This window comes from Sarcophilus harrisii, chromosome 2 (genome assembly GCF_902635505.1).
Source record: "Sarcophilus harrisii chromosome 2, mSarHar1.11, whole genome shotgun sequence".
Lineage (NCBI taxonomy): Eukaryota > Metazoa > Chordata > Mammalia > Dasyuromorphia > Dasyuridae > Sarcophilus > Sarcophilus harrisii.
In genome coordinates, this window is record NC_045427.1 from 212,797,482 (window position 1) to 212,816,301 (window position 18,820).

At 35.3% G+C, this 18,820-nt stretch overlaps 1 protein-coding gene across 2 annotated transcripts in view; it reads right to left on the reverse strand.

The window, feature by feature from the left end:
- Positions 1–519: 519 nt before the first annotated feature.
- Positions 520–18,820, reverse strand: part of BABAM2 (BRISC and BRCA1 A complex member 2) — a 490,988-nt gene continuing 472,687 nt past the window's right edge. For both annotated transcript variants that reach the window (XM_031951331.1, XM_031951330.1), the window contains one exon: positions 520–939. In XM_031951331.1, the coding sequence (XP_031807191.1) occupies positions 860–939 (80 nt within the window). In that variant the 3' untranslated portion in view covers positions 520–859. The remainder of the gene's footprint in view (positions 940–18,820) is intronic.

The following is an 18,820-nucleotide window of genomic DNA, read 5'->3' on the forward strand; positions in this document are numbered from 1 at the left end:
TAATAGCCCAAGGAGGGAGGGATTGTAATTATAACCTAAGATCTCCAGCTTCATCCATGTTTGACAATATCAGTGTTCTCCAGATAGTCAGTTTAAGACAAGTAGTTTACTTTCCTTTTTCTCTTTTTCTTTCTTCTGTCTTACTCAAGCTAGAAGGGTAGTGGCCATCCTTAAACCAACCTCACTGCTGATGGGCACAGAAACTTTGACTTGCTATGTTTCTGGCCTGGACAGGTTTGTCCCTACTCAGGCTGCCAGAGGCTGACATCCCTCCTCTAAAAGGCTTAACCCATTGATGCCAGATTTAGTGCAAACACCGAATTGGCTTTAGCTTTACTGTAGCTCAAAATTCCTAAGCTTAAGTGATTGGTCAGCCTCAACCTCCCTCTACAATGGCAGGGATGACAAGTATGTGCACCACACCCATCCAGTTTCTGTTTCTAATGGAAAAATAGCTCTAAACTAAAAAGGTTGGGGTTTTAGTTGTTGTTTGTTAAAGAAACACATTCAAAACACTAGTATGAGAGAAAATTTTAATTTTTATTGACACCTCAGGAGAATATATGAATTTGTGACATATTACCTGCCCTGGAAAAATACTGCATTTTAATATTGTGGTTTAACTTTTTATGACTGACCAAAAAAAAAAAATATAGACAAAGAAACGGGGAACAAACAAAGGAGTTAAAACATTCAAATTAAAACTCAATCTTGATTTTTCCACAGAGTCATTGTTGTCTGTGGTGATCTGAGCTGCTGATAAAGCAAAATGCTCCCATGAAGATGTTCCAAGTGGCTTCCAGGAAGTTGTCTTATGTGCTGACATGCATGTGGACAGAGAAGTCTGGCTGACGTCCTCTTAAGATTGGTGTTTCCTAGAGCTTTCCATTGGCAAAGGCAGCCTCTTGGAACTGAGGGACAAACGTTTTGAAATAAGCCCTGGTGGGAAAAGAGGGAGAGAAATGAAATCGTGGTTAGCACAAACCAGTATGAAGACCTAGCAATTCTGAGCTTCAGACCTAACTCAGAACAGTTGTTACTCATCATATGTGCATTTTAAAACTGTTTTCTTTCTTTGCTGGCACAAATCTCTTTCTATTTGTTCAACTGAGGCATAATTAAACAATCAGTTCATTCTCTGGGTCACATAGAAGGATGGTGTATATGGGTAGCCCTCTCTTAGGATTTTGTATTTAATAAGGCTTTATAGAAGGAACCCAGAAGGAGCCAGAAGGAACCCAGAGGGGTTTATCTGAGTACAAGGCTGCAGCCTGCCTTCTGTTTTTATAGAAAGTCAAGCACATAGGTAAAATATGAAGAATTCAGGCAATCATACAGATGTTTCATTTACATGAAGGAATTTTTATATAAAGGAATTTTTAATTTTTCCAATTGGGTGTTTCACTTTGAGGAGAAAATAAGAGCTGAAAAAAGATTTCAAATGGCCTAAGATCTCAAAGTAATATCTGCATACATAAGTAGTCTAATTTGTTGGAAAGAAAGGGGGCTGGGCACACAAACTTTTCTAGTCAAAGATAAGACTTGAACAAACGTAAGACTTGAACAGGTTATATCATTTTCTCTCCATAGTTTTCTGATGTTAAGAAGAGGATAATAATATAGCAAAATTTCACTTATCTAGATATCATCATTATATATTACAGAAAGAACACTAGATTTAAAAGCAAAAAGCCCATTTTTTAGAGAAAAAAATTTTTCTCTAAATCTTGGACTGGACTTAATTTCTCTGAGTCTCAATTTCCAACTATAAAATGAGGGTGTTGGATGAGATACTCTCTAATGTGTTTTCCAGTTGTATTCTATGATCTGATTAATTTCACCTAAAGGAAACACAACCGAGAAACAGGAAATAAGGAAAAAAGCCCAATGTGTCCCCAAAAATGTAAATTCAAATATATGAAGTTTTTAAAAAATAGATTCGCAGAGATCTTCATCCAGGGCTTCTTTAATCTTATTTTAGACATGATTGGAACAAATGTGTTGATATAATTTCTCAGTCTACAGAAGATCAGAAGAAGCAAATCATATGAAATCTATATATCAAAACCCCTTTAAGAGAAGGCTAAATTAAAACATGATTATGTTCACTGCTCTAGCCATTGTCAACAATGAACTCTGAAATCAAAATCTAATGGCCTTTTCTCAATTCTCTTTCATGCTGTTGGACAATTTTTCTCCTTGAAATTCACTCCTGCCTTGGCTTATTGTTAACCAGCAAACTGTCCTGTTTGCCCTGTGATTCTGATTGCTCTTCTCTTATACCTTTTAAATATGACTGCTTCCTGGTTATGTCTTTAGACCTCTTTTTTTTTTTTTTTGTCTGGAATCTATATTTTCTCTAGTCCTTATTTCTATGCAGATGATTCCCAATCTAAATGTCTCCCCTCAGCACTCGACTCATCTTTTCAACAGCCTTGTGAACATCTCACACCAGAAGTGCCATAGATACTTATAATTCCACCTGGTTCAAACACAATGAGTTTTGCCTTCCAAAGTGCCTCCTCTTCCTGAATAATTTAATTCTGCTACAATCGCTCACATTGGCTTGAAACCTCAGACTTACTTTTGACTCTGTTAATACTTGCATGACTTAACAGAGATTTTGTATTGTGAGGGAAATGCTTTGTAAATCTGAAAGGACTACTGAAACATGAGCTGTTGACTTGTTCCTCTACCTCACCTTCTTACCAGGGAAGTGGCTAAGACCTGCAAGTTCTTTCTTCTGCAGCATCTCATATGTGGCATTTCTTTCTATTCTCACATCCACCAATTCAGATCCTATATCTCTTGCCTAAAAAACAGCAATATCATTGTAATTGGTCTTCTTGCCTCTACAGTTTCTTCCCATCTCCATTTCGTCCTGCAAAATGTGACAAATTAATCTCCTTAAATCATAGTTCTGATAAGTCATTCCCTTGCTCAAAAACTTTTAATGACTATACCCCATCCTCCATGATTGCTTAGCAAATAAAACCTAGATTCCTCAGACTAAAATTTAGGACATTCTACATCTGACCTCCCTTCCCCTCAATCTTGCCTCCAATAACTGCCTAGAACTTATCCTATCTTTTAGCCCCTACCTAACCCCTACCTAAGCTTCTCTGAATCATACTTGTCCCTCAAGGCTCAGGTCAAAGGCTATGTCTCCCATGAAGCAAGTCTTCACTAGAACAGATTAATTTTTTTCTCTAGGCTTTGGGAATACTCTGTAGCACTCTTCACGGACTGCTAAAATATAGCTTCATTCAGTAAATCATGTTCAGACAGTGACTCTGAAAAAAAGGAGATGCCAAAGTTCTACTCAGGTGAAAAAACTGAGAGAATGGAGCAGAGAGATGGCACAGTGGTCAAGAGCACTGGGCCTGCAGCCAGAAAGACTTGAGTTCAAATCTGACTTCAGACACTTATTAGCTATGTAATTATGGGCAAATCATTTAATCTGTTTGTTGTAGTTTCTTCAACTGTAAAAATGGAGATGGTAATAATAATACCTTCCTCCCAGGGGTATTGCGATCAAGTGAGAGATAGATTTTTGTAAACTGTTTAGGACAGTGCTTGATATGAAGTAAGCACTCTATACATGCTTGCTGTTAGCTATCATCATTATTATTTGATTAATATCAAAATCTTTACTAAACTCCCACTCCAATGCCTCATATGGAAACGACTGAGTTATTGAACATGACACTAATGGAACCAGCTCTGTTATGTCCTATCAGGCTTTTAGAAAGACTTTTCATATGAAACCTGATGGTGGAGTATATGTCACTGTCCAAAGATTAACACAGTCATGTTTGAAGAGGAGCATCAACAGACTATTTGCAGACAGATGAATTTTTCAGTAATAATGGTTTTCAGAGATCATCAGCTGAGTGACATAGGGGTTACAATCCATGCAGGTAGGATTACCCACTCAAGACAAAATTTCAGACCTTTGAAGAACTGATATATGCTCTGTTTAAGGAAGTAGGAAAGTTACAATAAAACATAATTACTAAATATGGTTTGATTAGAAAAATTTGTGTAATTTAAAGGAGATAAAATTCAATTATCAAAGAAATTTACTTAAACAGAATAGCTGATTCCCTATCAAAAAGTGAAAAAAAATGAAACCCTTTTGTAATTACGTTCTACTGAATGAGAATGAGAAAAAGACTCTGAACCATTGTTTTTATGAGAAGAAAGTTGCTGTACAAATATTGTTACAATAATCTTGGAATATAGACTTATCCCATTACCTCTCCAAATTCTTACATATTAATACTTTTACATAATAACTACTCACGTTTAACCTTTTGACAGATGATGCAGATGGGGCCTTAGAAGTCATCTAATCCAAACTCTATAGCTAAAGAAATGTAGGCCCAGAGAAATAAAATATTTTATTCAAGGCTAAAATTGTAGGGCAGGATTTTGAATCCATGTCCTCTAATTCTGAATTGGATATTCTTATGATTCTATTTTACTTTTTTAAATTTTACTTTTTTTTATTATTAAAGCTTTTCATTTACAAAGCATATGCATGGATAATTTTCCCAACCCTTGCATAATCTTTTGTTCCATATTTTCTTCTTCTTCCCCCCACCTCATCCCCAGCTGGCAGGTTAAATGTTAAATATGTTGAAATACATATTAAATCCAATATATGCATACATATATATATAGCTATCTTGTTGCACAAGAAAAATCAGATCAAGAAGGAAGAAAAACTGAGAAAGAAAACAAAATGCAAACAAATAATAATAAACAGAGTGAGAATGCTATGTTGTGTTCCACACTCTATTCCCAAGGTTCTCTCTCTGGATATAGATGGCTCTCTTCATCACTGCAAAAGTAGAACTGGTTTAAATCATCTCATTGTTGAAGAGAGCCATGTCCATCAGAACTGATCATCATATTTATATTGTTTATATTATTTATATTGTTGTTGAAGTATATCATGATCTCCTGGTTCTGCTCATTTCACTTAGCATTAGTTCACATAAGTCTCTCCAGGCCTCTCTGTATTCTTCCTGCTCATCATTTCTTACAGAACAATAATATTCCATAATATTCATATACCATAATTTATTCAGCCACTCTCAAAATGATGGGCATCCACTCAGTTTCCAGTTTCTAGCCACTACAAAAAGGGCTGCCACAAACATTTTTGCACATGTGGGTCCCTTTCCCTCCTTTAAGATCTCATGTCCTCAGGGCATGGTAAGCATTGTATAGGGTGATGCAGCAAAACTGTTTTGTATGTGATCATGTGCTATACAGAAAAATGTAAGGTTTGATAATGAATGCATGAGCTTAACTCATCTATTTGTATTTGCACAGTGATATTTTGTTGGGGAGCATTCTTAATATCATAAGAATAATATCTAATATCATAGAAGCATATGACTTTAGAAATGGAAGGCACTTTTGAGGTCATTTTAATCTCAATCTTTTAATTTAGAGGATAGATAGATAATTTACAACTATTTACTATAGCCAAGGATTGTCCAAGTAGTTGGAGATATAAATACAAGCCAGTCAAATATCCTTGTCATCAAAAAGTGTGCATTCTAATGAAGGATGCCAGCATATTGTGGAGAGCTTGTGGGAGGGAGAAAGGGAAGAAGATAGATATATGGAAGCATGGTCTGAAGATGTACATAAAATGAGGTCACGGTTTTCATTTCAGCAAAGTAAGATGAAAATTCACCCAGCAGAGCCCAAGGGGCTCTAAGGAACAGGAGCTTTACACAGGAGCTCCCTGAGTACCCAGCTTACAGAAAGTCATGGAAACTAATTTAAGCTTTTACTAACTTACTATACTACTAAACTGTTAGTAGTTTGGCCTATTTAATTAACTTTCTTAGTACTATGTGCACATGCGTGCTTATATGTATACTTAGCTAAAACTACTAATTGCTAACAAAAATGACAAATAGCTATCAAGCACAGTTTATGGATAAGAGCAAAAAGATTTTTTTTGCATTTATTTATTTTAATTTTTTTAGGCTATACATGTACATTTATTTTTTAACATATTTCCATATGAGTCCATATAAGGAGGAAAAAATCAGAACAAAAAGGAAAAACCACAAGAAAAAAAAACAGAAGAAAAAAAGGTGAAAATAATATGCTTCAATCTATATTGTCTCCATAGTTTTCCTCTGGAGGTAGATGGCACTTTCCACCCAAAATTTATTGGAATTGTCCTGGATCACTGAATTGCTGAGAAAAGGCAATTCTATCATAGTTGATCACACAATCTTGTTGCTCCTTTGTACAATGGTTTCCTGGTTTTGCTTGCTTTACTCAGCATCAGTTCAAGTAAGTCTTTCCAGGTTTTTCTAAAATCAGCCTGCTTATCATTTTTTATAGAACAATTATATTACATTATTTTCATATACTTTAACTTCCTTATCCATTCCTCAACGATGGACATCCATTCATTTTTCAATTCTTAAGAGCAAAAAAAAAAAAAGTAATTCATCGCCTAACTTTTGATCAGGAAAGTCATGATCAAATTAAGGAAAGTAGGCACTGTATTTCAAGAAATCATTTTAAAAAAACTGTCCAAGTATCTTAGAACCAGTATGCATATGTGTATGTGTATATATGTATATGTGTAATGGCATGGCCAGTGAAGGGTTTTGCTTGACTATACATATTTGTAACAAGGATTTTGTTTTTCATTTTGTTTTCACTTGGGTGGAAAGGTTAGCATAGAAAGGGAAGGGGAAGGTAATGTTTTTGAAAAAATGTAATTAAAAAGTTAACAAATGATGTTTAAATTTAGGGCGTGTGTGTGTGTGTGTTTGTGTGTTTTGGAAATGTATGGTAAAGTTCTAAGGTCTTAATCTAGATTGGAATAACCTTGCTGCAGTAGGGAAGAATGACACAGAGTAGGGAAGGGAAGCCTTGACAGTGCTCTGTGCTTCTAGCATTGCTCACCTCATACTGTGAAATGTTCCATATTGTCCCAGTAAGATTTGGGAGTAAACTGTCTATGGGTATTGCAGCAACTAGAGATGTATGAATGTGCTTAGAGCCCCACCATGGTATGCACACAGTAATGATGCATAAAAATTTTTTTAGCTGTAGCCATGGTCCAAGACATGAAAAATGCTAACAACATGAAAATCTGATAAATTAACAGCTAGATGGCATAGTAGAGAAGCTTTGGATCTGGAGACAGGAAGACCTCAATTCATATCTGGCCTCGGACATTGATTGCCTATGTGACTCTGAGAAAGTCATTTAACCTCTATCTGCTATAGTTTCCTCATCTATAAAATGGGGATGATGATGATAATTATAATAAAAATAACAACAATAGTGGTAGTCCCATCTCAAAAAGTTGTTGTGAGGAACAAATGAAATAATATTTGTAAAATACTTTGCAAACCTTTAAGCTACATAAATGGTAGGTGTCCATCATCATCATCATCATCATCATCATCATCATCACTGCAGGCTAAATCCTAATGTATTCACTTATTTCCTTGTCTTGCCTCCTTTCCCTCCCTACCATTCTCTGTGCCCTACTCCGCCTTCCTCCAGCATCATAGAAAACCAAAAGGCAAAAGTGGCTCTGTTTTAAACAGTGCTTTGACTTGCAATAGTGCTCAGGCAAGAGCATAATGAGCAGAGAGGACTAGGGTCAGATGCCTGAGTATATTTCACTAGGCTTAGAGGGAACCACCATCTCACTGGGGCCAGTTCTGTCCCCTAGAAGCACTTGGGGAAGAAACCAAGGCCAGTGAAATGCAAATTCCTTAGGAGAGTAGGAAGCTGAGACAATTCTTAAGAAGGTTCCTCTCCCCAGAGAAATCACTATCAAAGATTCGTTGAATTTTAGTAAAAAGTCCAAGGACCTTCAATCTACTTTGCCAGATTTACCCATATTATTCCATTTTATATATCTAATACCATAGCTAAATAGAACTACTTACATTGTTCTTCTAATATATCCCATGTTTCTAGATTCAATGACATTTACATCTATCTATCTATCTATCTATCTTTATTTGCTGAGGCAATTGGGGTTAAGTGACTTGCCCAGGATTACACAGCTAGGAAGTATTAAATCTGAGGCCAGATTTGAACTCAGGTCCTCCTGACTTTAGGGCTGGTGCTGTATACACTGCACCACACAGCTGCCCCTACTTATTTATAAAACATTTCTTCACAACACATGAAGAAACTGAGGCAATCCAGTTTCAACTGGGGGAAATTTAGAAATGGGAAGAGATGAGGTAAGAAAGATCACATTCAAAGAGGTTCCTTATATTTATTCCCTTTAGTGTTACAACTTTAAACATCTTGACTGAAGGCAGATTGCTATACAATGTCTTCTGAGTATACACAAAGGCTCTTGGAGATATCTTTTACCAAAAGATTTTCTTTGGGTAGGAATAAAGTCTAGATGATGGCTCTATATGAAGTCAAGAAGGAAGGTCAAATGAGAAGAGTGGTCTCAGCTGAGGTGTCACTAAGCCAATGGAAGTCATTGTGCAGATGGAGCTAATTTTCAAAACATCTGGGTCTCAATTTTTTCTTTTTGGTTTTGTTTTCTTCAGTTTCTGGCACATGTTTTTAATCAGCCATCTGAAAACCAACTGTGACTTGAAAATCAAAGTAGTTCTAGAAATAGTGCAAAAGGAACCTAGCTAATCACTTCTCATGGTCTCCTCTTCTTTTCATTATTCTCTAGCTCCAGTATAAACACTGAATTATTCTGAATTACTCTTTATGGCTCAGAGGCCATCCTTGCAATAAATTGAACATTACAATGAAATCGGTTAGCTAGGGTAGTAGAGTGGAAAAAGCACTGAACAAATAATAAGACCTGGGTTTGAATTCTAGATCCTCCCTTAAGCTATGTACAAATCACTTAACCTTTCTTGAGGCTTAGTTTCCTCATCAGTAAAATGGGAAAATAATGTGTGCATAGAATTGCTATGAATATCAAATAAAATCGTATCATCAGTGTTTTATAACTATAAAAGTTGCTATTACTGCTGCTAAATTGATCTTTTTCTCAAGAGGGTTTCTGTGAATTTTACTATCTGATCCTGAAGTACCTAGGAAAGCAAAAAATCTGACACTATCATTAGGAAGTAATCACATTTGGTAGGCAGAGCAGTATCTTTGCCAGAATCGTGCTATGTCTAGACTCTGGCATGCTCTTGGGGCAAATGAGTTTTTGTGTTGGCTGCCAGGTGTGGAGTCATGTGGACTCATGTGAGTTCAAATCTGGCCTCAGAAATCTGGGAAAGTCACTTAACCCTGTTTACCTCAGTTTCCTCAATTACAAAATGAACTGGAGAGGGAAATGGCAAACCACTCCAGTATCTTTGTGAAGAAAATCTCCAATAGGGTCACATAGAGTGAGATACAACTTGAAAACAAACACCTAACCAAACAATAATATTCACCATTCCATTAAATGCCTTAAAGTCAATTTTGTTTTTTAAAGACCAAAGGATGTATAAGCAAACAAAACTAACACATCCAAGATGCCAATTACTGTTAATGATAAATAATTTCTAAATTTTATATTCTGACTTATGCCTCTCCATCTGTGGAGGAAATTGTGGGCTCTCAAGTAATGCTTATAGGTGGCTTCTGCTGTTAGGAGATTATCAAGATGACCTCAGTAGCTAAATGAAGGTCCTAGCTTCCTTCCCTGCAGATTTTCAAGTTCCACACTTGATGACTTACACTCTCCTTGAAGGCTTAGTCCATTCTAAGCTTTAGGATTCATATAGTCTTTGGACAGGGAAAATGCCTCTACCCATTGTTTAGAGGCTCAGCATCAAGATAATTTTGCTGTTAAGTTCATGCTTTGCACTTCAATTTTAGTAAATGGGATTTGCCTTGTTACTTGCGGCTAAGCCCTTACCTCATATATTTCAGCTCCATTCTGATTCTTTACCTCACTGTCAGGTTTTAGTTTCCTGTCTAGAGTTCTTATTTCTGTGAAACTTGGATCTTTTACCTTGTTCCTTACTTCCCTACTCTGTACTTTGGGGATGTGGAGTTCTATTCCTAAGTATATATTTATTTAATACAGGACTTTATGGGGTGCAGAAAATGTGAACTTTGACAAAAACTAGGTCACCTGGGGAACTAGGTCTAGGGCTGGACAAGAAAAAAACAAAAGGGGAAGGAATGTTTTAAGAAGAAAAAGTAAGGGCCCTAATTCAGTGTCTATCTTAAAAATTGTTGTTTGTATCACTAGAACCTCTTTCACCCTGTAAATTCTTTCCCCTTTTTGCAGGTCTGTATTTCCATAACTCCATTTCCTTTGGAGATTACCTCCCATTCACACTATATGTATTTTGGATATACTTAGCTGTTTGCATGCTATGTTCCTCATTAGCATGTGAGCTCCTTGGGGGTAGGGACCTTGTTTTTGCCTCTGCCTTTTTTTATATGCCAGCACTTAGCCCAGTGCCAGACATAGTAAGCAATAATAAATGCTTGTTGAGTGGTTGAACAGGGAATTCTTTTTGGGTGTGTGTTTAATTTGCTTTGTACAACATCACAAAGTCTGGCACTTTGTGAATGGAGTGAAGGTAATGCAGCTGTTAGATTTAAATCATTGTGGACCCTTCAGACATCATAAAGACAAGTTAAAAAAAATAAAACAAGAATAAAAACTAGCCAAACTTACAGAGACTTTTCTGTGACTAGACTGTTCATTTAACCACTGATGCCCCAGATTATCTACTACTTTTTATATCATTAGGAAAGGAACTCAAAGTACATTCTTTCAAAGAGGAAGTGCTTATGCCTCAGCCCAAATGACTTTACTGAGTATTAGAGATTGTCAGGTATTGTGTGTTGAATGAGTGTCCTTTGTGTGCAGTAACATGGATCACAAGCATGCTGAATGCTTCTGTTATTTGGAATGGCTTCAGATAGTCTAAAGACCTCTCAAAATTTCAGTTCACTAGTGACAGAAAGCAAAGCTGTCACAGTTGAAATAGATATACAAAAAGCTAGAGTAAAAAATAGAAGGCAGGCCAATTTGGTTGTAATTCTCCAAGGGATATATGTTGTCCCCAATTCTTTGGGTATATATTTGGTCTCTTCAAATTCATAGTATGTTTTTGGAAAGCAGAGTGCACATCTGATTCTAAGCCACCACAATAGGTCTCTGGATAATGGAATGAAGAAGTGTACCTTTGGTGCTTTTGTATCTATTCTTGGTAGTCTTTTAAACATGCTCTCTGGTCTATGTTTTCAACTCTCCAAATGAAAGTATTGATAAGGGAGATGATCTTTGACTTACAGCCCCAATCTAAGAATTATCTCTCTTTCCTTAAAATGTTCATATCTTATACCCTGCTTATGGTATCTATATCCTCTCATTGCAGGCACTTTCTTTTTTTTTTTTCTTCATTGGATCTCACTGGTATCTAGTAGAGAGACTTGCTGTGCTCTATGCATGGTATTTGGCCCATGGTGAATGAATATTTGAATAGATCCTGTCTTTTGATTTCTGGCTCCTTCTTCTCTTTCAGCTCTCTCTATTCTTCCACTGCTCTCTTTTATCTCCCTTCCTTATTATCTTTTAGAGACAGGTTCTCCATGTCCTTAGAGGTAACAATTATGTTTCGTTATTTTAATGAATACATGATGTTAGTGGTATGGGTACTGTTCTCTCCTGGTATAACTCACAACCCTAATTCAGCATTCATTCAAAATTTGACATTAAAGCACCTGGGTTCAACCTTACTTTTGCTACATACCTGTGTGACATTGGGCAAATCACCTAATTCATCCATGCCTAAGTTTCCTCAACTTTAAAATGAGTGAGTTGCACTAAATAGTCCCTGAGATTCCTTCCAGCTCTAAATCTGCAGTTTCCCCTGCAGGATAGTCATCCATGCATTGCTTTCTGTATGTGAATTTGCTTCAGAACTATTCTGATCCCAGGATCATTCTTCTTTTATGTCCACACTCTTTCACAGTGATGTAATTTGTTTCCATAGTTTCAATTATCATCTCTTTATAGGAAACTATCACATCTACATATCAAATCCTTATCTTTTTCTAGAACTTTGATCTCTTTTCATCAACTGCTTGCTGCAGATCTCTGTTTAGATTGCATACAGATTCAGACTTGGATGGGACCTCAGAGACCACTTGGTCCAATACCCTTACTTTACAAACTTTGGTTTGTCAAGAGGAGTGAAGTCATTTGCCTTAGTCTTAGTCTTAGTCTTAGTCTAGGACTGTAACAAGTGGGAGAACCTGGACTAAGCTGAAGTCCCTTCTCCTCACATTCAGAGTCAAGGATCTTGGCTGCTTCTCAGCTGTATAAGTCAATGAGAGCAATCTATAGATTTATTTAAAATAACTTTAAAATTTGTAAAAATGTTTTTAAATGTAATCTCATTTGAAATCTTTATAGTTCATAGGCTAGAGTATGTTTATACTGAAAGCTACTTGTCATGTGGGTTTGGTGACTGAGTCTGTACTACTGTGGTTCCTCTAGTAACAACCATGTCTGTTGAACCATATTCATTAGAAAGATGCCTCAATGATGATTATTTCCTCTTATCCACTCAGTCAACAACCATTTAATAAGTATTTAGTATATACAAAGGACTGTCTTAGAAACAGAAGGAAGAGATAAAGGTGATTAGGATAAGAGAATTGATATAATACTACCTAAATATCCAATTTGCCAGAATGTGAACTACACAGAGGATCAGTTTTTGATCATGTTGAGTTTGAGATACCTGTGTTATAGGTCTAGTTGGGAAACTTAGGTTCTAGTACTAGGTTGGCTGCTCAATGAAGAAGCTGAACTAGGTCTTTTAAGACTGTTCCATGTCTCTATGTATGTGAGTTCAAATCTGGCCTCAGACACTTAACACTTCCTAGCTGTGTGAACCTGGGCAAGTCACTTAATCCCAATTGCCTCAGGAAAGGAAGGAAGGAAGGAAGGGAGGAAAGAAAGGAAAGGAAAGGAAAGGAAAGGAAAGGAAAGGAAGGAAGGAAGGAAGGAAGGAAGGAAGGAAGGAAGAGAGGGAGGGAGGGAGGGAGGAAGAGAAGAAAGAAAGGAGGGAGGGAGGAAAGGAGGAAGGAAGGTAAAGGAGGGAGGAAGGAAGGAAGAAAAAGAAAAAAAACAGGTATCTGGTTTTTCTCCTACAAATCTGCTGACTTTTACCAGAGGCAGAAATTTGTTTCTTAGTAGACATTGTTACAAAAGTTAATTTCAGTTCTTGCCTCCAAGAAATAAGACTGGGAATACTAGAATCTCTGGAACTCAAGTTGTCTTTTGTGTTTCCAAACTCCACTTAGCAATTGTCTACTCTATCAACCATGGTTGAGATGGTCATGAAATAAGTCACTCAAGTTCCCATAGTCTACAGGGCTTCTCTCCACTCCCAGCCAATTTAGCTCCCACTCTGGCTTGGCCCTCACAGTTTTCTGCTCAGTGATTACAACATGTGTCTGAAGTTGGCACTTGCTTCTACTCAGGGCATAACCTAAGGCATTATTTTATGGGCAGACACCTAGTTCTTTTAATAAAAAATAACAACAATAATAAGAATTATAATCTGCATTTATAGCTGGCCTTTCATCCATGGATCTCAAAATGCTTCACAAATAGTAATTAATTCTTTGCAGCACTATGAAGGCAGGTAGGTGTTAACATCTATACTTAAGAAGTAAATCAACTAGCTTCAGGCCATGCATGCAACAGCTACCTCGGATATAGAACTCTTATCTACCCTTTAAAGTCTGTGGGCACTCAAGTCTTAGCTCCTCTGGGAAATCTCCCTTACCAGACCAAAGATCACAGAATCCAAGAGTTAGAAAGAACCTCTGAAATACTTATTTAAAAACATGAATCTTCTCTACAACACTCCCAGCATTAGGAGGAATCCATTAGTTTTCCAAAAGTCCCATCTACTTTTGGACAAGTAGGGATTAAGAAGTATGTTCTTTACTTCAAGCCTAAGACTAACTGTGTTCTGGAGCCAAACAGAAGTCTAATTTCTTGTTTACACGACAGTCCTTCAAATGCCCAAATCATTCAGATACCTAAAAAATCACAGGCAATTAGATACTATGGTGGATAGAGCATAGGTACTATGGTGGATAGAGCATTAGGTACTATGGTGGATAGAGCACTAGATCTGGAGTTAGGAAAGCCTGAGTTCCAATAAAATCTCAGACATTGCCCAAATGTTACTTAATGTAGCAAATTATTTGATCAGTTTTCCTCATTTTCCTAATCTATAAAATGGGGATAATCATAGCACCAACCTCCCATACAGTTGTAAGAATCAAATGAGATTTTTGTAAGGTGCTTAGTACAGTACCTGGCACTGTCAATATTAGCTGTAATCAGTATCAACATTACTTCATGTCTTCCCCACTCCAGAAGTCATCTTTTGGGTAAAAATGCCTAGTTCTTTCAACATATTCTTTTATGTTCATATCTGATATTCTCACCATCCAGGTCACTCTGATCACCAATTTATCTACAGCCATGCAAATATGGGGAACTGGGCTACAGTATTCCAAATGTGTTCTGGCCAGGAAAAAGGATTACAATTCAATTACTTCCCTTTTCCTGGATACTATGCCTTATAAATTGCACTATAGGACAGTATTATCTTTTCTGATTATTACACAATTCTGTTAGTTCCTTTTGGGCTTGTGGCCCACCAAAACCTCCAAATCTTTTCCATGGAACTATTTTTTCATAATCCACCCTAACTTCCACTTTCTATCTGTGAAATAGACTTTAAAAAATCTAAGTATAAAGTTTTATAGTTTTCCCTATTAAATTTCATCTTATTAAACTTAGCCCACTGCTCTAGTCTAGAGATTGGTAAATACTAATAATGATTTCTATATTTTAAATAAAGGTTTATTTATTTAAAAATATAAAATTATTCTCAATTCACAGGTGGAACAAAAAACTGGGAAACCATCTGCTATGATTTGCCACTCCCTATTCTATCTGTCAAGGCCTCAATTCTCATCCAACATGTTAGCTATCCTTACCACCTCTGCATCATTGGCAAATCTGACAATTATGTCTCTTTGTCTTCATCCAAGATGTTGATTAAAAAAAAAAAAAACACATTGTTAGACAAAGCCAAGTTAGATTGCATGACCAATGACCTTTCTTCAAGTTAATACTGAACAAAGATTATTTTTTGGATCCAGTCACTCAAACAGTTCTGAATCTACTTGACTATACATTGTCTTCTGCACCAGTATCTCTATATCTTGTCCACAGAGATTTTGTTAAATGCTTTACTGAAAAACAGTGTTTACAGCTTCCCCTATTCTTCCAGTCTACTTACCTTGTCAAAAAAGTTAATGAGGTTAGCCATGTCTTGTTGTTAACAGAGCCATGATGTCTTTTAATGTTTACTCCTTTTATTTTATAATATCCAAACTATCTCTTTAATAATAATGTGTTCTAAAAATTAATAGTAACAATGTGCTATAGAATTACTCAAGGAATCAAATCCAAGCTCTTTGGTTTACAGCTTATAGATTCTAACTTTTAAAACAAAATTAAAACCAGGATATTTACTCTTCTCTGGTCATACACCTCCTGTCCCCTTCTCCAAGATTTTTCAAAAGTCATCAATAGAAGGAATTTTGGGATGATGGCTAAATAAAGCAGGAAATTATATGGCTCTCCCAAGTTCTCCCCCCAATAATTTAAAATAATGCCTCAAAGTGAATTTTAGAGTGGCAGAAAAAATTAAAACTTGAATAAAGTTGTCATTTAGCCTAAGAAAACTTGGGAGGACACTAGGAAAACTCTGACCTTCCAGAGGAAAGCTCTGAACTTCTAGAACAGAGATCTGAGCAAAATGAAGTATAGATGCCACTGTAGACAGTATCTAGTGATTCAACTAATAACAAGTCCTGAAGACAGTCCTGTGAGGCCAAGAGTGGAGGGTGGCTAGTGTGAGAACTTTTATTCTCATCAGGGAATAACATTTCTATCTAGTAGGGCATAAACATTTTAATTTACAGAGAAACAAGAGGGTGAAGTGATAAGATAAGGAAAAGACTCTTAAAAGGATATGTGGATTAGGGAAGCAGTAGCCAGAAGTAAATCAGACTTGTGAGGAAGAGAGAGAAGGATGAACAATGAGGAAAAATAGGATGGGGGACGGGCGAAGGAAATATACAACTAGTAATTATATCTGAGAATGGGATGAATTCACCCATTAAATGGAAAGAGACAACATAATATAAAAACCATAAAAAACAGAACCTGACAATATGCTGTTTACAAGAAACACATGTAAAAAAAAAAAGAGAGAGACACAAAGTAAAAATAAGAAGCTGGGGTAGAATTTATTATTGATGTTTAAAAAAAACAGGTAGAAATCATGATCTCAGACAAATTTAAAGCTAAAATAGCTTTAATTAAAAGAGATAAATCAGGGAAACAGCATTATATTATTAAAAGGTAACAGATAATGAATTAATATCAATGCTAAACATATATGCATAAAATGTCATAGCATCCACATTTTAAAAGAAAAAGCCAAATGAATGAAAGTGGAAATAGTTAGCAAAACTAAAATACTGGTGAATTTCAACCTTTCCCTCTCAGAACCAGGTAACCAAAAAATAAATAACAAAAATTTAAAGAGATGAATAGACTCTTAGATAAACTAAATATGACAGACATCTGTAGAGAACTGAAATGGAAACACATGGCATCTTTACAGAAATTGGCCATAAAAACTATACAAAAATCACATATAGAACAGCAGAAATATTAAATGCATTATTTTTAGATCATAATGCAATAAAATTATATTTAATAAAGGACTATGGAAATAAAGATGAAAAAACTAATTAGAGACTCAACCTAATCTTAAAGAATGGTTAATTTCAAAGTCATAAAAATACTTTTATTAAAGAGAATGATAATGAGACAACATATCAAAACTTATGGGATGCAGCAAAATCAGTAATCAGAAGAAAATTTATATCTCTAAATGTAACATCCATAAAACAGGGGAAAAAAGCAGATCAATGAATTGGGCAAGCAATTTTTAAAAGCTAGACAATGAACAAATTAAAGATTCCCAATTAAACACCAAATTGGAAATCCTGAAAACTGATAGTGCAATTAATAAAACTGACTGCAAGAAAACCATTGAATAAATAAAATTAGAAATTGGTCTTATGAAAAAACCAATAAAATAGATAAATCACTGATCAATATAATTTTTAAAAAGAAAGACAAATCACGAGTATCAAGAATAAAATGGTGAATAAAGATGAAATTAAAGCAATTATTGGGAATTATTTTGTCCAATTGTATACCAATAAATCTGACAACTTAAGTAAAATGAAAAATGCTTGGAAAAATATAAACTTCCCTATTTAACAGAAAAGGAAACAATATTTAAATAAACCAATTTTAGTATTTGCTTTATTTATTTAATATTTTCCCCCAGTTATATTTAAAACAATTAATATTTTTTAAATTTTGAGTTCTAGATTATCTCCTTTATACCCACCCCCATTTAAGTAACCACATATGAAGTTATGCATAACATTTCCATAAAAGTCATGTTGTGAAAGAAAACACAGATCTCCCATCCTAATGGAATAAAAGTCCTCAAGAAAAATAAAACTTAAAAAGAGAGAGAGAGAAAAAGAGACAATGTTTTAATTTGTATTCAGACACAATCGGTTCTTTCTTTGGGTATGGATAGAATTTTTCATGATAAACCCTTTGGAGTAGTTGTGGATCATTGTACTGCTGTGAATAGCAAAGTCATTTACAGTGGGTCATCCTAGAACATTGTTATTCCTTTATATACAGTATATTTCACTTTGCTTGAATTCATGGAGGATATTCCAGGGTTTGTTTTTTTGTTTTTTCCTAAGAGCATCCTGCTCATCATTTCCATAGAACAAAATATTCTAATACAAACACATATCACACTTTATTGAGCCATTTCCCAACTAATGGGCATCCCCTCAATTTCCTTTTTTTTTTTTTTTTTTTTTTTTTTTTTTTTTTTTTTTGCCCTGAGAAGAAAGAGCTGCTATGAGTATTATTTTTTTGTATTTATATATATATATATATATATATAGGTCACTTTCCTTTTTTTATTTTTGAATCTTTTTTTAGTATTCATGCCTTGGATTGGTGTTGTTAGGTCAAAGGATATGCATGAATTTATAGTGTTTGGGGCACATATATCATATCTTTTGATCACTTATCAATTGGGGCATAGTTCTTATTTTTTTTTTTTATAAATTTGACTCAATTCCCTCTATGTTTGAGAAATGAGGCCTTCTCAGAGAAACTTGCTCTAAAATTCTTTTTACAAATGCTACTGCTAATTGTATTCCCCTCCCCTCTTCTCATGTCCCAATCCCTTCCTATATTCCTGTGGGATAAGATAGATTTATATATCCATATTGAGTATGTATAAATAAATCAATTTTAGAAGAAGAAATTGAACAGGACATAAATGAGTTTCCTAAGAAAAAAGCATCAAGACCAGGTGGATTTACAAGTAAATTCCACCTAACATTTAAAGATCAACTAATTTCAATATGAAAAAAAATTAGTTGGAATAACAGGCAAAAAAAGAATCCTATCAAACTCCTTTTACAGATCCCATATGGTGATGGTCCCACACCACCAAAAATCAAGAAAGAATATTAGAGACTAATTTCCCTAATGAATATTGATGCAAAAATCCTAAATAAAATACTAGCTAGGAGACTACAACAATATATCATACAAAGATTATACATGGCATCCAACAGAATTTGTACCAGA